This window comes from Oculina patagonica, chromosome 6, assembly GCF_052425735.1.
Source record: "Oculina patagonica isolate OP01 chromosome 6, crgOcupat, whole genome shotgun sequence".
In the NCBI taxonomy this organism is placed as follows: Eukaryota; Metazoa; Cnidaria; class Anthozoa; order Scleractinia; family Oculinidae; genus Oculina; species Oculina patagonica.
This window is the reverse complement of record NC_135763.1, coordinates 30,962,846-30,978,926: the sequence shown is the minus strand read 5'-3', so window position 1 is coordinate 30,978,926 and position 16,081 is coordinate 30,962,846. Positions and strand designations below refer to the sequence as shown.

General features: G+C 38.3%; 2 protein-coding genes across 2 annotated transcripts in view; both read left to right on the top strand.

Annotated features, from left to right (window-relative positions):
- LOC144658128 (ephrin type-A receptor 4-A-like) overlaps positions 1–16,081 on the top strand; it is a 109,965-nt gene that overhangs the window by 50,940 nt on the left and 42,944 nt on the right. The window lies entirely within an intron of this gene.
- LOC144658391 (uncharacterized) lies at positions 59–16,045 on the top strand. Its single transcript, XM_078518811.1, has 3 exons — positions 59–153; positions 3,752–4,692; positions 13,466–16,045. The coding sequence occupies exons 2-3, from the start codon at positions 3,898–3,900 to the stop codon at positions 14,381–14,383; spliced, it is 1,713 nt and encodes a 570-aa protein (XP_078374937.1). The 5' UTR covers positions 59–153; positions 3,752–3,897; the 3' UTR covers positions 14,384–16,045.

Genomic DNA, 16,081 nt, shown 5'->3' with positions numbered 1-16,081 from the left:
AGTCCAGTCCACGATTTGAAGATAAATTCTCTTGGAGACTGGACACTAGTGTTCATGTTTTCAATGGCAGCATTGTAATGGCAGGCTAGATGCCTTGATGGAGATTATTTGCAGTTCCCAGGTATTAACACTGGCTGTTTTGCTTCAGTTAAGGTAAGAAAAACTTTTTAAGGTCTGGTTTTAGATACCAGAATATATAGTGGACTTCTTTTTGCTCAGTTGAAGAAAGAAAAATCGCTACAGTGCAGACTGCGAGGGTCAGACTTGACCTTTTATAAACTAAATCGGTCAGTACAAAATGTAGACTGCAAGCTGCAGACCGGGTACAAAATGCAGACTAGGTACAAAATGCAGACTGCAGACTGGGTACAAAATGCTGACTCTCATTTAAGACTGTTTTTTCGTGTAATACATGAAAACATTTCATTTTATAAGTCATGTCACGTAATCCCTTTCCGATATCATCTTCCACGAAAACCCGCATTACCGGGGAATGATTTTGCTCCATTACTCCAAATATACTTTTTAAACGAAGTCGCGAAGACCAATTCGTTCTTAAACGTGATTTAAGCCTTCGTGGTCTTCTCGCTTCAATTTTTCGAGGACAAATGAGTAAAATGAAGCGTTATTTTGTGACTGTCCGTTTGTCTTCATTTGTTGTGTTTTTATCGCATGGGATCATGAATGACCACACGATTGCTACACAAAATGAAATCATTCTATCTTCAAACGAACATTGACAATGATCATATCTAGATAAAGGATCCGTTTTGGCTTGAGTCTGCTTTTCTTTTTGAAAACAAACATTTTGGTCTAAAAAGGACGGACACATGCACGGAAGGTCATGTGTCTTTGCTGGTTTCTCGGTATCGTATTGCAACAAGTGTTGTTATTTTATGTTATTATATAAACATCAGTGAAATACCAGGAAATCTTTTGCGTGAAAAAAATTATATTTTCACACGTGAAAATAACATGTTATTTTCACATGTGAAGATATCGATTTCGAAACATTTTCTAGCAAGTTTGCACTGTTTCAATGCTGAATGAGCCAAAGTAAATCGATATTAAGTCGAAACATCTTCGGATCTTCCACGGCAATCTTCGGCAATCTTTGGAAATTTTCGGAAAAGTTCGGAAAATGTTTGAAAAACCTTCGGACAACATTTTGCAAATCTTGGAAATCTTCGGGAAATGGTCGGCAATCTTCGGAAAATTGTCAAAAACATCGTAAATAGTAGGTTTATACAATAAACAGAATATTACATGGTTGCTTGGAGATATGAAATTTATCTTCTCGTGTTCAAATCGATATCCCACTCGTTCGCTGCGCTCACTCATAAGATATCAATTTAAACACTCGAAGATAAATTTCATATCTCCGCACAACCATTTAATATCCTCTATTTATGCAATCTCGCGCTTAGAGCGAGAAGACTGAGAAGGCTTTAATTATGTTTAAGAATGAATTGATCTTTGAAACTTCGTTTAAAAAGTACATTTCGAGTAATGAAGCAAGACCATTTTCCGGTAATGTGAGTTTTTGAGGAAGATGACATTGGAAAAGGGATTACGTGACAACCGGTAAGTTATTTCTGAAATGTTATCAGTTATTAGCATAACCACACTGACCGTCTATTGATAATCGCACAATCTGATTGGCTACACAGGTGCCGTCTATTGGTTGGTAGACAGCTCTTGGTTCGCACGCTAAGTTTTGGCTTAATTTTATCAATCAAAACCTTTGATAAATCAATTCTAGCGATATTCTAAGTTTAATAGATTGGTCAGTGGGTTATGCTTAAACAATTAGACGGCCCGCTCTCGGTTTCTATTATTACTATAGTCTGCATTCTGCAATCTGCAGTTTGTATTTTGTACTGACCGTAAACTAAATGTACTATTTATGGCCGCCATTTTTGGTTATCTTGATTTACCGGTATGTTGAAGTTTCAATCGAATTTCAGGTCAAGATGATTTTAAACTAGTTCGATTTGTATTTTACTTTTTCCAAGGATTGTAGTAATAAGTCTGGAACAAATGAACTCTCACAAGCCCTGCAAGCCCTAGGACTGATTTCAAATCCCATGGAAAACTATTTTTGGTTCCGTGCCCAGAGATTATGGGAACCCATCAGTAACTCAGTATTTTTTGGGTCCGTGAAAATTCATGGGAACCCATTTTTAATACTCAGTTACTGATTTTATAAATAATACAGCCTTTCTGAGGAGTAGGTAAGATAGCTGGAGTTTTCCAGGAGCAAAAGGCCACTAATTTGTAATGTACCGAAAAATTCCTTGTCGATTTTCATTGAAAATTGATATCAATCGAACTCACAACTTTTTTTCTTTAAGCTTATCAATTCCTATCGAGTGGTATTGGAAATCGATATCACTCAATGATTGTCATTGATTATCGGTTTATCGATTGACTACGCCTGGGTAATGTACATCATGTTCGAATGAAATGCATGGCTATCAAAAACTTGTGACAGCTGGGGAAAAAACAGCCTTGACAAAAAAGGCTACAAATTTAGGCTAAAAGCTGTGATATTATTTTGAAACCTGTCACTTCTTCAACAGTTCGTAATGCATTATAGGGCGATTTTCAAATAAATCTGTGTTTGGCTGTTTTATGAGCTAAGAGCAACTTTGTTGCTGTGTTTTGGCTTCTATTTCTCATGATATTAGCAAAACAAAATCAATGATATTGTTTTCTTAACACGTATTTATCTGTATTTATTTTGTGACTGATTCTATGGTAAAGTTCTCCTCATCACCAAAAGTCCCATGGAATGCCTGGTGGTCACTTAGGAGTGAAGTCAAGTGGTATGTTTTTGTTGTTAAGGAGAAAACCTGCTTCAATATTATCAATCTCTTCGGATTTTTTGTTTGTTAAGATGGTTGGAAGCTGTTTTCTTGCTATTATTTATCAATGTTTTTCTTACATGTATGAATTTTGATTAGTAAGGTTGGATATACCAATGGGAAACTTTTTCGGTTTCATGTTTTTATGAAAATGGTAACAACACGGTACCAAAAATGACTGTTTCCATGAAATCCTAGGACTTGTCTGAGTAGCAATTTTAAATCACTGTGACCTGAAATTCGTACACATTTGAAATTACGAGGTTTGCATCCAAATCCGATGTAAAATATCTTCTGTAAAAGGTGTACGGCACTTATAAAACATGAATAACATAATGAGCTAACAATATGACTGACTCAACCTCAGCCTTTGTAGCCTATCCACAAGAAAAATTGGAGAGAAAGTATCTGTGCTTTGCCCTTTGTTCGCACTGGTGACATAGTGACACAAGAACATGGACAAAACAACATAAACTTAAAGGGTTTTTTTCTTGTGTCATGATGTTCCTGCTACGTTATTATTAAGGGAGGCATGTTGGACAATTGGAAGAGGCTGGCTCTGGGGGGATTGGGGGGTGGGGGGTCGAGCCCTGGCCGGAACACTGTTGTGTTGAAAAAAAATTACTCTTGTAATGCCTCTCTTTATCCATGTGTATAAATAGGCACCAGCAAATTTAATTTCCCCTTACCTAGATCCGTCACTGGCAATGGTAACATAGCCGAGGTGGTGGGTAAAAAAACCATGGTGGACTAGAATCCAATCCGGGAAAGAGGGTGGAGTAGAAACATCTGTCATTTAAAACCTTATATGTGGGTACAGGACAGTTTTTGAGTTAAAGTTAAAGTACATAAAACTAAATCTACAATAAACTTTACCTTTTTAGGATAACCTAAGTGGAAACACCTCCCACGTTTTCAAACAAGTGTCATATAAATATAAACCCTGGCAAGAAAAAGACAGGAAAAATCAGATCACATACAAGGAAAAGCCTCTTCCATGTAACCAGTGCGACAAGAATTTTAATTAAGCATGGAATCTAAAAGAACGTACACAGGAGAGAAGCCTTTTGAATGTAACCAGTGTGGGAAGTGTTTTAAACTGGCAAGTTATCTTAATAGACATAAAAGAACACATACAGGAAAAAAGCCTTTTGCATGTAACCTGTGTGGCAAGTGTTTTGGTCGAGCAGAACATTTAAAGCAACATAAAAGAACACACACAGGAGAGAAGCCTTTTGTGTGTAACCACTGTGGCAAGTGTTTTAGCCAGGCAGGACATCTTAAGAAACATAAAAGAACACACACGGGAGAGAAGCCTTATGAATGTAACCAGTGTGGCAAGTGCTTTATTCAGGCAACGAATCTAATGCAGCATGAAAGGACACACACAGGAGAGAAGCCATTTGAATGTTTACAGTGTGGCAAGTGTTTTAATCACGCAGGATCTCTAAAAAGTCATAAAAGAACACACACTGGAGAGAAGCCTTATGAATGTAACCAGTGTGGCAAGTGCTTTATTCAGGCAACGAATCTAATGCAGCATGTAAGGACACACACAGGAGAGAAGCCATTTGAATGTTTACAGTGTGGCAAGTGTTTTAGTCACGCAGGATCTCTAAAAACTCATAAAAGAACACACACTGGAGAGAAGCCTTTTGAATGTAACCAGTGTGACAAGTGCTTTATGCAGGCAGCGGATCTAAAGCGGCATAAAAGGATACACACAGGAGAGAAGCCTTTTGAATGTTTCCAGTGTGGCAAGTGCTTTAATCAAGCAGGAACTCTTAAGAAACATAAAAAAATACACACGGGAGAGAGGCCATTTGTATACGACCAGTGTGGCATCATCGTGCCTGATGAAGCTTTTAAGGGTCATGAAAAGGAACATGCAGACAGGCAACAGACAATCAAGGAAAATGACAATTGCTTCAGCATCTCTGAACTTTTAAGTGACATTAAGAAAATCAAACAGGAATGAAATCTTATCAACAAAACCCTTGTACGTTTGTAAACATGAATTATAGTGTCTATAATTCAAAAGAGTAGTAGAGTAGTTTGTTTTCGGACAGAACTTAAGATCGCTGGTGGCATAATGCTATAGTCATCTCTGGAGACCCAGGCGCAGTTAGCCATGGGGACAAGGGAAGCTCTAAATAGGCAAAAAAAACACTTCGAGGAAGTAAAGTAAAAACATAGCAATGAGTAGCCTTTGTAGCAGGCGTAAAAAGGGGAAGGGGGTAGTAGGAGGATTGAGGGAATTCGAGGAGTGAAAACAGGGTGGGGTGGGGGTGGCATAGAAAGGGGGAGGGGAAGAAAGGAAGGGAAAAGGAATGCCTTCAACAAAAGATGCTTCTTTTGAATTTCCGCCCACTTCTTTTTGGTTATCGGATTAAGCGCTAGGTCACGCGCGCGGTGAGACTGCACACTGAGGTTATTTAACAACTACCGTACATCTGTCAAAAATCTATTGTTTCTCACTGCAACTGACAAGAAACAAAAAGCGCAACCGTCAGGTACGCGCTCTACGGGATATGATATAATCAAAACAACAGAAAACCAAAATCAATGTTTTGTATTAGAAGACGCTCTTCAGAAGACCGCTAAAACGGAACAAACCGACCAGTTGAAGAGAACAACGATTCCAAATGCTTGAACGTGAACTTGTGGACCTCTACTTTTATGTTGGCAGTTAAAACGTGACTAAAACAGTTCAAGATGCAATGTGCTTTCACCTTTACGACAAACATGACAAGAAAACGTCCTGTTCTAAGGCTATGCCACGTCTTTTAGGTATATGAAAGGGGTACCTTTTATCAGTAAAAGGTATACGAAAGGGGTACAATTTCTGTCAAAATGGTATATAAAAGGGTAAGGGGTAAGAGCTTGGGGCGGAGCCTCCCCGTATAAAACTTTTTTGAGTGCCCCCCCCCCCCCCCGGTGGCAAGCGTACTTTTAAATTTTTCTGGCACAGCCCTTTTTATTTCACTACCTTTTAAAATCCAACAAGCTGTATCACTCTCCTCTTTTAAAAATCTTGTCAAAGCCCACTTTACTTATAGCACCTAATTTATGATATCTAATTTTTTTATATCAGTTCATGCTTGTAATTCGTTTAATTTTTCTAAACTCTTTTTTATATAACTATTTCAACTACTAGACGTTTGTTTTTAACTCTATTTTTGTAACTATTTTAAACTATAAGATATTTTATATTTTTAGAAATTGTATTTAGCAGGGCTCCTCTGGATACCAGCCACTGTGCTGAATGGGCCACCCTGCATAAATAAAGTTTACCTTTACCTTTAACGCACAATAACCCGTACATTGAATCAAGTGACAATAGAAAGCAAGGGACCGCGGACAAAAATGCTGCTAGTGTACGTAGGAGCTGGCGACAGCTCTAATCAGCCAAAAATAAAAATACAGAGACAAGATAAGCAAGGCTGACACTACGTAGAAATGAAAAAACCTTAACGGGACAACGACATGATAGAGTCCAAACTGAAAGTCAAAAATGCAAACTCTGGACAGCTGTTTCGACCTGATCGGCATACACTCTGCTGAAGATACCCAATCAGGTCGAAACAGCTGTCCAGAGTTTTCATTTTTGACTTTCAGTTTGGACTCTATCATGTCGTTGTCCCGTTAAGGTTTTTTCATTTCTACGTAGTGTCAGCCTTGCTTCTTGTCTCTGTATTAAATCAAGTGCCGTATTTTGAACTTAGCCTGTGTATTTGAACTTACTTGCCACCCGAATCACGCGTTGCCACATCAGGCATTCCGAGGAGCAAGAAGGCAAAGTGTGACGATAGTGTCTCGCAAAGCGAAAATAAATACGTAATGAAGACTGCAAACGATAATATTGCCAACGTAGGATCTACAAAGAGATCTAATAAAAGATCTACCCATGAGTGCGAGGTCAATAACATTTGTTTGTTTGTTTATTTATTTGTTTGTTCGCAACATGTCCTCTGCTACGTTGTGCTGTGCGTACGTGTTGGATGTTGTGATCTTGAAAAGAGAACACAAAGAGTCACATCAACAATACTTGATAATTTCGATAATTTTTGATAATTTCGATAATTTCGAAAGTCCAGTCCACGATTTGAAGATAAATTCTCTTGGAGACTGGACACTAGTGTTCATGTTTTCAATGGCAGCATTGTAATGGCAGGCTAGATGCCTTGATGGAGATTATTTGCAGTTCCCAGGTATTAACACTGGCTGTTTTGCTTCAGTTAAGGTAAGAAAAACTTTTTAAGGTCTGGTTTTAGATACCAGAATATATAGTGGACTTCTTTTTGCTCAGTTGAAGAAAGAAAAATCGCTACAGTGCAGACTGCGAGGGTCAGACTTGACCTTTTATAAACTAAATCGGTCAGTACAAAATGTAGACTGCAAGCTGCAGACCGGGTACAAAATGCAGACCACAGGTAACCAAAGCGTACTATGAGAGTTTGTATGGATGTACTAAGAAGGCTTGTATGGATTTGAAATAAAGATGAGAAAAAATATATCTTTTTACCGGTGAAAAGTTATAATGAAACTTTAAACCTTACCTGGTGTCACGTTTTTGTATTTCTAGGGCTTTAGAAAGTCATACGCGCGATTTTCGTCTTAACCGTCTGTTGCGTACTAAAAGAAAGACAAGGTAGGAAAGCAAATTCGAAAGGCGAACGCAGGCCTCTTCGAAAAACTCGCTAAAAGTACCTCAAAACCAGACCTAACTCGATCTTTTCCCTTCACGATCCAAGAGCGATAATTATTCCATCTTTCTATGTAATTGAATTGCATTCAAGTTGAAGTTTGGAGCCAAGAACTTCATTTGAATTCACAACGTTAAACTTCGGCACAAATCGGGCGCCATTACGGCCGTGAAATTCAAATGCGAGCACCTAGCTAACGGCCGAGCCTAGGGCGAGTACAAAATCCACCCCATCCGGGGGAGACAGAGAAGATCTCTTGTAAGCACCATCTCATACTCACTACAGCCACTATAAGTTAATTTTTGTAACGTTCGGAACGGTGCACAGATTTGAATGTTGATTGAATGGGTTGCTGACGTTTGGGTTTACCCGCCGTTACAAAAATTAACTTATAGTGGCTGTAGTGAGTATGAGATGGTGCTTACAAGAGATCTCCTCTGTCTCACCCGGATGGGGTGGATTTTGTACTCGCCCTAGGCTCGGCCGTTAGCTAGGTGCTCGCATTTGAATTTCACGGCCGTAATGGCGCCCGATTTGTGCCGAAGTTGTGAATTCAAATGAAGTTCTTGGCTCCAAACTTCAACTTGAATGCAATTCAATTACATACAATGTAGAAAGATGGAATAATTATCGCTCTTGGATCGTGAAGGGAAAAGATCGAGTTAGGTCTGGTTTTGAGGTACTTTTAGCGAGTTTTTCGAAGAGGCCTGCGTTCGCCTTTCGAATTTGCTTTCCTACCTTGTCTTTCTTTTAGTACGCAACAGACGGTTAAGACGAAAATCGCGCGTATGACTTTCTAAAGCACTAGAAATACAAAAACGTGACACCAGGTAAGGTTTAAAGTTTCATTATAACTTTTCGCCGGTAAAAAGGGATATTTTTCTCAACTTTATTTCAAATCCATACAAGCCTTCTTAGTACATCCATACAAACTCTCATAGTACGCTTTGGTTACCTGTGTGCAGACTAGGTACAAAATGCAGACTGCAGACTGGGTACAAAATGCCGGTCGGTATAAAACGCAGACACTGCAGACTGCAGACCATGCAGACGGTGCAGACCGTGCAGACTGAGTAATTTTTCTTCTTCCTTTTTTTACATTGTGTTTCACAAAACGGTTTAGGGGGAATTTCATTAAGTAGTTGTCAATCAAATTACGAACTTCGAAACGAAATTGTGAATTTCACGTGCAGCGAAGTTGAAAGGTTGAGGAGTTCGCAAGTTGAGAAGAAGTTTGTCCAGTTTGTTTAATTTGGTGAAATGAATCCGTTCACGGTACAAGGAAAGGAAATTTCAAGTCCAGGAAGGCAGGAAATCATCTAAAGTTGGCTTCAAGGTCAAGGATTATTTTATTTACCTTCCAACTTGTTGAGTTTTCTTGTACTGTCAGAGAGCGCTTTACACTGTAAACATTGGAACATTTTAAGTTATAGGTAAAACGAACTGGTCGGATATAGCAGTTTATTTGTTAAGTTCAGGTTTCTAGTTCAATTTAATAACGTAAACAAATGCTTCGGTTGGTAGTTATGCTTTGGGAATACAGGGTTTTCTTGAGAAATCCCCCAACATTTTTGACACTGTCCTTAATAATAAAATATAAGTAATTCGTAAATAAATACACATTTCAATTGTTCCAAAGCAAGTGTTGTTTATATTATTAGTAAAAAAAAAGCTTATTTTTTTGCAAATATAAATTATTTCAGAGGATCAGAGTTTATCACGAACAGACAGATGGCGTGACTTGCGTGTTGTGTAAACACAGAAGTATAATAACAACACGGAATTGAAAAGTTCTGATTTTCCGCAGATTTTCCAAACTGCATGATGTGTATTCAAGAAGGAAAACGTTTTTTTTCTCTTTAGAAGATTTTTACAGCACACACAAACAGTATTTTTATATGTAAACCGGTTCATCTGTTGAAATTTTTTCCTTCGAAACTGCACACGGCAGAACTTGTAATCTATTTTTAGTCGGGTGTCGGGTGACATTGGGAAAACTCAGTTGTAACATTCACAAACCATTTTCAGGGCAGCCTTGCTTTTTAGTCCGTTGATGTCCTGCCTTACTGGACTTGGGATTGCTTTTTGCTGTACTGGGAACGGTTTCGTTTCACCAAATTAAACAAACTGGACGAACTTCTTCTCAACTTGCGAACTCCTCAACCTTTCAACTTCGCTGCACGTGAAATTCACAATTTCGTTTCGAAGTTCGTAATTTGATTGACAACTGCTTAATGAAATTCCCCCTAAAGTTCGTAGCGAACTTCAAACAAACTTCGGAAACCGTTCGTGAAAAGTTTTGTGAAACACAATGTAAAAAAAGAAGAAAAAAAATTACTCAGTCTGCACGGTCTGCACCGTCTGCACGGTATGCAGTCTGCAGTCTGCGTTTTATACCGACCGACAAAATGCTGACTCTCATTTAAGACTGTTTTTTCGTGTAATACATGAAAACATTTCATTTTATAAGTCATGTCACGTAATCCCTTTCCGATATCATCTCCACGAAAACCCGCATTACCGGGGAATAATTTTGCTCCATTACTCGAAATATACTTTTTAAACGAAGTCGCGAAGACCAATTCGTTCTTAAACGTGATTTAAGCCTTCGTGGTCTTCTCGCTTCAATTTTTCGAGGACAAATGAGTAAAATGAAGCGTGATTTTGTGACTGTCCGTTTGTCTTCATTTGTTGTGTTTTTATCGCATGGGATCATGAATGACCACACAATTGCTACACAAAATGAAATCATTCTATCTTCAAACGAACATTGACAATGATCATATCTAAATAAAGGATCCGTTTTGGCTTGAGTCTGCATTTCTTTTTGAAAACAAACATTTTGGTCTAAAAAGGACGGACACATGCACGGAAGGTCATGTTTTTTATGCTGGTTTCTCGGTATCGTATTGCAACAAGTGTTGTTATTTTATGTTATTATACCAGTGAAATACCAGGAAATCTTTCGCGTGAAAAAAATTATATTTTCACACGTGAAAATAACATGTTATTTTCACATGTGAAGATATCGATTTCGAAACATTTTCTAGCAAGTTTGCACTGTTTCAATGCTGAATGAGCCAAAGTAAATCGATATTAAGTCGAAACATCTTCGGATCTTCCACGGCAATCTTCGGAAATTTTCGGAAAAGTTCGGAAAATGTTTGAAAAACCTTCGGACAACATTTTGCAAATCTTGGAAATCTTCGGGAAATGGTCGGCAATCTTCGGAAAATTGTCAAAAACATCGTAAATAGTAAGTTTATACAATAAACAGAATATTACATGGTTGCTTGGAGATATGAAATTTATCTTCTCGTGTTCAAATCGATATCCCACTCGTTCGCTGCGCTCACTCGTAAGATATCAATTTAAACACTCGAAGATAAATTTCATATCTCCGCACAACCATGTAATATCCTCTATTTATGCAATCTCGCGCTTAAAGCGAGAAGACTGAGAAGGCTTTAATTATGTTTAAGAATGAATTGATCTTTGAAACTTCGTTTAAAAAGTACATTTCGAGTAATGAAGCAAGACCATTTTCCGGTAATGTGAGTTTTTGAGGAAGATGACATTGGAAAAGGGATTGCGTGACAACCGGTAAGTTATTTCTGAAATGTTATCAGTTATTAGCATAACCACACTGACCGTCTATTGATAATCGCACAATCTGATTGGCTACACAGGTGCCGTCTATTGGTTGGTAGACAGCTCTTGGTTCGCACGCTAAGTTTTGGCTTAATTTTATCAATCAAAACTTTTGATAAATCAATTCTAGCGATATTCTAAGTTTAATAGATTGGTCAGTGGGTTATGCTTAAACAATTAGACGGCCCGCTCTCGGTTTCTATTATTACTATAGTCTGCATTCTGCAATCTGCAGTTTGTATTTTGTACTGACCGTAAACTAAATGCACTATTTATGGCCGCCATTTTTGGTTATCTTGATTTATGTTGAAGTTTCAATCGAATTTCAGGTCAAGATGATTTTAAACTAGTTCGATTTGTATTTTACTTTTTCCAAGGATTGTAGAAATAAGTCTGGAACAAATGAACTCTCACAAGCCCTGCAAGCCCTAGGACTGATTTCAAATCCCATGGAAAACTATTTTTGGTTCCGTGCCCAGAGATCATGGGAACCCATCAGTAACTCAGTATTTTTTGGGTCCGTGAAAATTCATGGGAACCCATTTTTAATACTCAGTTACTGATTTTATAAATAATACAGCCTTTCTGAGGAGTAGGTAAGATAGCTGGAGTTTTCCAGGAGCAAAAGGCCACTAATTTGTAATGTACCGAAAAATTCCTTGTCGATTTTCATTGAAAATTGATATCAATCAAACTCACAACTTTTTTTCTTTAAGCTTATCGATTCCTATCGAGTGGTATTGGAAATCGATATCACTCAATGATTGTCATTGATTATCGGTTTATCGATTGACTACGCCTGGGTAATGTACATCATGTTCGAATGAAATGCATGGCTATCAAAAACTTGTGACAGCTGGGGAAAAAACAGCCTTGACAAAAAAGGCTACAAATTTAGGCTAAAAGCTGTGATATTATTTTGAAACCTGTCACTTCTTTAACAGTTCGTAATGCATTATAGGGCGATTTTCAAATAAATCTGTGTTTGGCTGTTTTATGAGCTAAGAGCAACTTTGTTGCTGTGTTTTGGCTTCTATTTCTCATGATATTAGCAAAACAAAATCAATGATATTGTTTTCTTAACACGTATTTATCTGTATTTATTGTGTGACTGATTCTATGGTAAAGTTCTCCTCATCACCAAAAGTCCCATGGAATGCCTGGTGGTCACTTAGGGGTGAAGTCAAGTGGTATGTTTTTGTTGTTAAGGAGAAAACCTGCTTCAATACTATCAATCTCTTCGATTTTTTGTTTGTTAAGATGGTTGAAAGCTGCTTTCGTCCTATTATTTATCAATTTTTTTCTTACATGTATGAATTTTGATCAGTAAGGTTGGATATACCAATGGGAAACTTTTTCGTTTTCATGTTTTTATGAAAATGGTACCAGAAATGACTGTTTCCATGAAATCCTAGGACTTGTATGAGTAGCAATTTTAAATCACTATGACCTGAAATTCGTACACATTTGAAATTACGAGGTTTGCATCCAAATCCGATGTAAAATATCTTCTGTAAAATGTGTACGGCACTTATAAAACATGAATAACATAATGAGCTAACAATATGACTGACTCAACCTCAGCCTTTGTAGCCTATCCACAAGAAAAATTGGAGAGAAAGTATCTGTGCTTTGCCCTTTGTTCGCACTGGTGACATAGTGACACAAGAACATGGACAAAACAACATAAACTAAAAGGGTTTTTTTCTTGTGTCATGATGTTCCTGCTACGTTATTATTAAGGGAGGCATGTTGGACAAATGGTTGGATCAGAGTGCTGGACTCTGGTGTGGATTGAGTGGTAGGGGGTCAAGCCCTGGCCGGAACACTGTTTGTGTTATTGGACAAGAAACATTACTCTTGTAATGCCTCTCTTTATCCATGTGTATAAATAGGCACCAGCAAATTTAATTTCCCCTTACCTAGATCCGCCACTGGCAATGGTAACATAGCCGAGGTGGTGGGACTAGCATCCAATCCGGGAAAAAGGGGGGAGTAGAAACATCGGTCATTTAAAACCTTTTGAGTTAAAGTTACAGTACATAAATCTAAATCTACAATAAACTTTACCTTTTAGGATAAACTAAGTGGGAACACCTCCCACGTTTTCAAACAAGTGTGAAGAAAAAGACAGGAAGAAAAAAAAATCAGATCACATACGAGGGAAAAGCCTCTTCAATGTAACCAGTGCGACAAGAATTTTAATTAAGCATGGAATCTAAAAGAACGTACACAGGAGAGAAGCCTTTTGAATGTAACCAGTGTGGGAAGTGTTTTGAACTGGCAAGTTATCTTAGTAGACATAAAAGAACACATACAGGAAAGAGGCCTTTTGCATGTAACCTGTGTGGCAAGTGTTTTGGTCGAGCAGGACATTTAAAGCAACATAAAAGAACACACACCGGAGAGAAGCCTTTTGTGTGTGACCAGTGTGGCAAGTGTTATCCCCGGGCAGCACATCTTGAGAGACATAAGAGAACACACACAGGAGAGAAGCCTTATGAATGTAAACAGTGTGGCAAGTGCTTTATTGAGGCAGGGAATCTAATGAAGCATGAAAGGACACATACAGGAGAGAAGCCTTTTAAATGTTTCCAGTGTGGCAAGTGCTTTAATCATTCAGGATCTCTAAAAAGACATAAACATACACACAGTGGAGAGAAGCCTCATGAATGTAACCAATGTGGCAAGTGTTTTAGTCAGGCCGCGTATCTAAAGCGGCATAAAAGTATACACACAGGAGAGAAGCCTTTTGAATGTTTCCAGTGTGGCAAGTGTTTTAGTCATGGAAGTTCTCTAAAAACACATAAAAGAACACACACTGGAGAGAAGCCTTTTGAATGTAACCAGTGTGACAAGTACTTTATGCAGGCAGCTGAACTAAGGCGGCATGAAAGGACACACACAGGAGAGAAGCCCTTTGAATGTTCCCAATGTGGCAAGTGTTTTAGTCAAGCAGGATCTCTTAAGAGACATAAAATAACACACACAGGAGAAAGGCAATTTGTATACGACCAGTGTGGCATCATCGTGCATGATGAAGCTTTTAAGGCTCATGAAAAGGAACATGCAGACAGGCAACAGACAATCAAGGAAGATGATAATTGCTTCAGCATCTCTGAACTTTTAAGTGGCATTAAGAAAATCAAACAGGAATGAAGCCTTATCAAAAAAGCCTTGTACGTTTGTAAACATGAATTATAGTATCTATTGTTCAAAAGAGTAGTACAGTAGGGTTAAGTTAACTCTGATGTTTTACTTTACTGAGAATGTTTTGGCGGCGTGGAATAACAAGCGAAAAATTTGTCACCGTTGACATTTAACAACCAAACAAAATGGTAAATCATGCCAGAATCATTGCAGATATTTTAAATTAGTATAATTACTTTTGACAGACTGGCCACCGTTATCACTGTTTGTTGTCTTGATGTCCACCAAACTTCAAAGGAGCAAACAAAATGCAAATAGCTAGTATTTTGTGCACGGTCAAGACGAAAACATGCGAACTTTGCGAGCTTCGTCAAGCTATTCACTACGTCCTTGACAACCATTCGATAGCTACTGCGCCCACTCGGTTGCGCAGCACCACTACGGCGCATTTTTGAGTCGTGCAACAAAGGAAGTCCCCCCCCCCCCCTCCCCCTGATATTTAGTTATAGTTATAAAGAAAGATATAACTTTTCTGACTATAATGTGTTGTTAGAAACTGCGCAGGGCGACTGTAGAACTTGTTTTGCGTCTTATAGCAGAGCTCCAGCGAGCGAAGCGCGCAAGCGGAGCACCATGGGTAAGGCAAATTAGTAAACCCTTCAAGCTGAAAAAAAATTGGTTTTCACGCGACCGTACGAGCTAGAGAACGAACGAGCGTCCGTACAGACTCTGGGGGAGGGGGAAGGGAGTCTCAAGACAACCTGACGGGAAAGGAGGGTTTTCATGGCGGCAAAACTGTTGTGCGTTGTCATTTTGAAAGCCGAATGAAAGACGTAAAGCTACTGGAAGAAAATACTTCCTTGTAATTATTGCTCGCTCTATCCCCTTTTAAGTTTTTTAGGAGAAAGTGAAGGACAAAAGAACGACAAGTCGTTCATATATTGACACATTGTCTCTAAATTTTTTCACGCACGTAAAAAATTACGCGTCAGTGGAAATCCACTTAATGCGTTTTCATATTTCTCTTCTTTGGAGAGCGTAAAGCTGCGTTTTCGAGGACGGAAAACGCCGTTTCAATGTGTTTGGTTGGCCTTTCCGGAGAAAAAAGATGCGTTTTCAAATTTACCCAGGTCAGTGTGGACAGGGCCTTAGCTGGCGAAGTTATTGTGAATTTTTTTATTTTGACGAGCAAATGTCCTTAATACTGAACTTCTTGTAAAACGAATCAAAAGCACGTCCAATAGCTCCTTTGTGATCGCAAAATAAAATTTCTGTTAATGTAGACCACTCGCCAGGGTAGCAGAATCCCACAAAGCAGTCAAAACAAAAACAACAAGTAGAAATACCAGGAAATACTCAGCGACCCTTCATACCAAGGCACAAAACAAGACATTTGTAATCCAACTGCTCAATTTTATTTGCATTTTTTATCATTGTATTTTATCATTCAGCTTCTGCAATCCGAAACACTTGTTAAGATCTTATACGGTTTTGTCGCGAGTTCTGACGTTTTGTACGACAGATATCGTGAGCTTAAAACAAAGGAAATTTATTCAGTATCTATTTAAAATTCTCTAATTTATTAAGCATCAATACATTAATATTCACGCACGAATCAAATATTAAAATTTACGCCGTTTAGTAACATGCAGTGCTTCGCAAATTGGAAGAATTCCGGCAACGTTTGTTTTCCAAACGACGCCGACG

Bases quoted from the DNA above. Each gene is read 5' to 3' on its own strand.
- LOC144658391 (XM_078518811.1), top strand. From the start codon at position 3,898: ATGGAATCTAAAAGAACGTACACAGGAGAGAAGCCTTTTGAATGTAAC. The intron at 4,693-13,465 runs GTATACGACCAG...TACACAGGAGAG, and splicing joins ACACGGGAGAGAGGCCATTT to AAGCCTTTTGAATGTAACCA.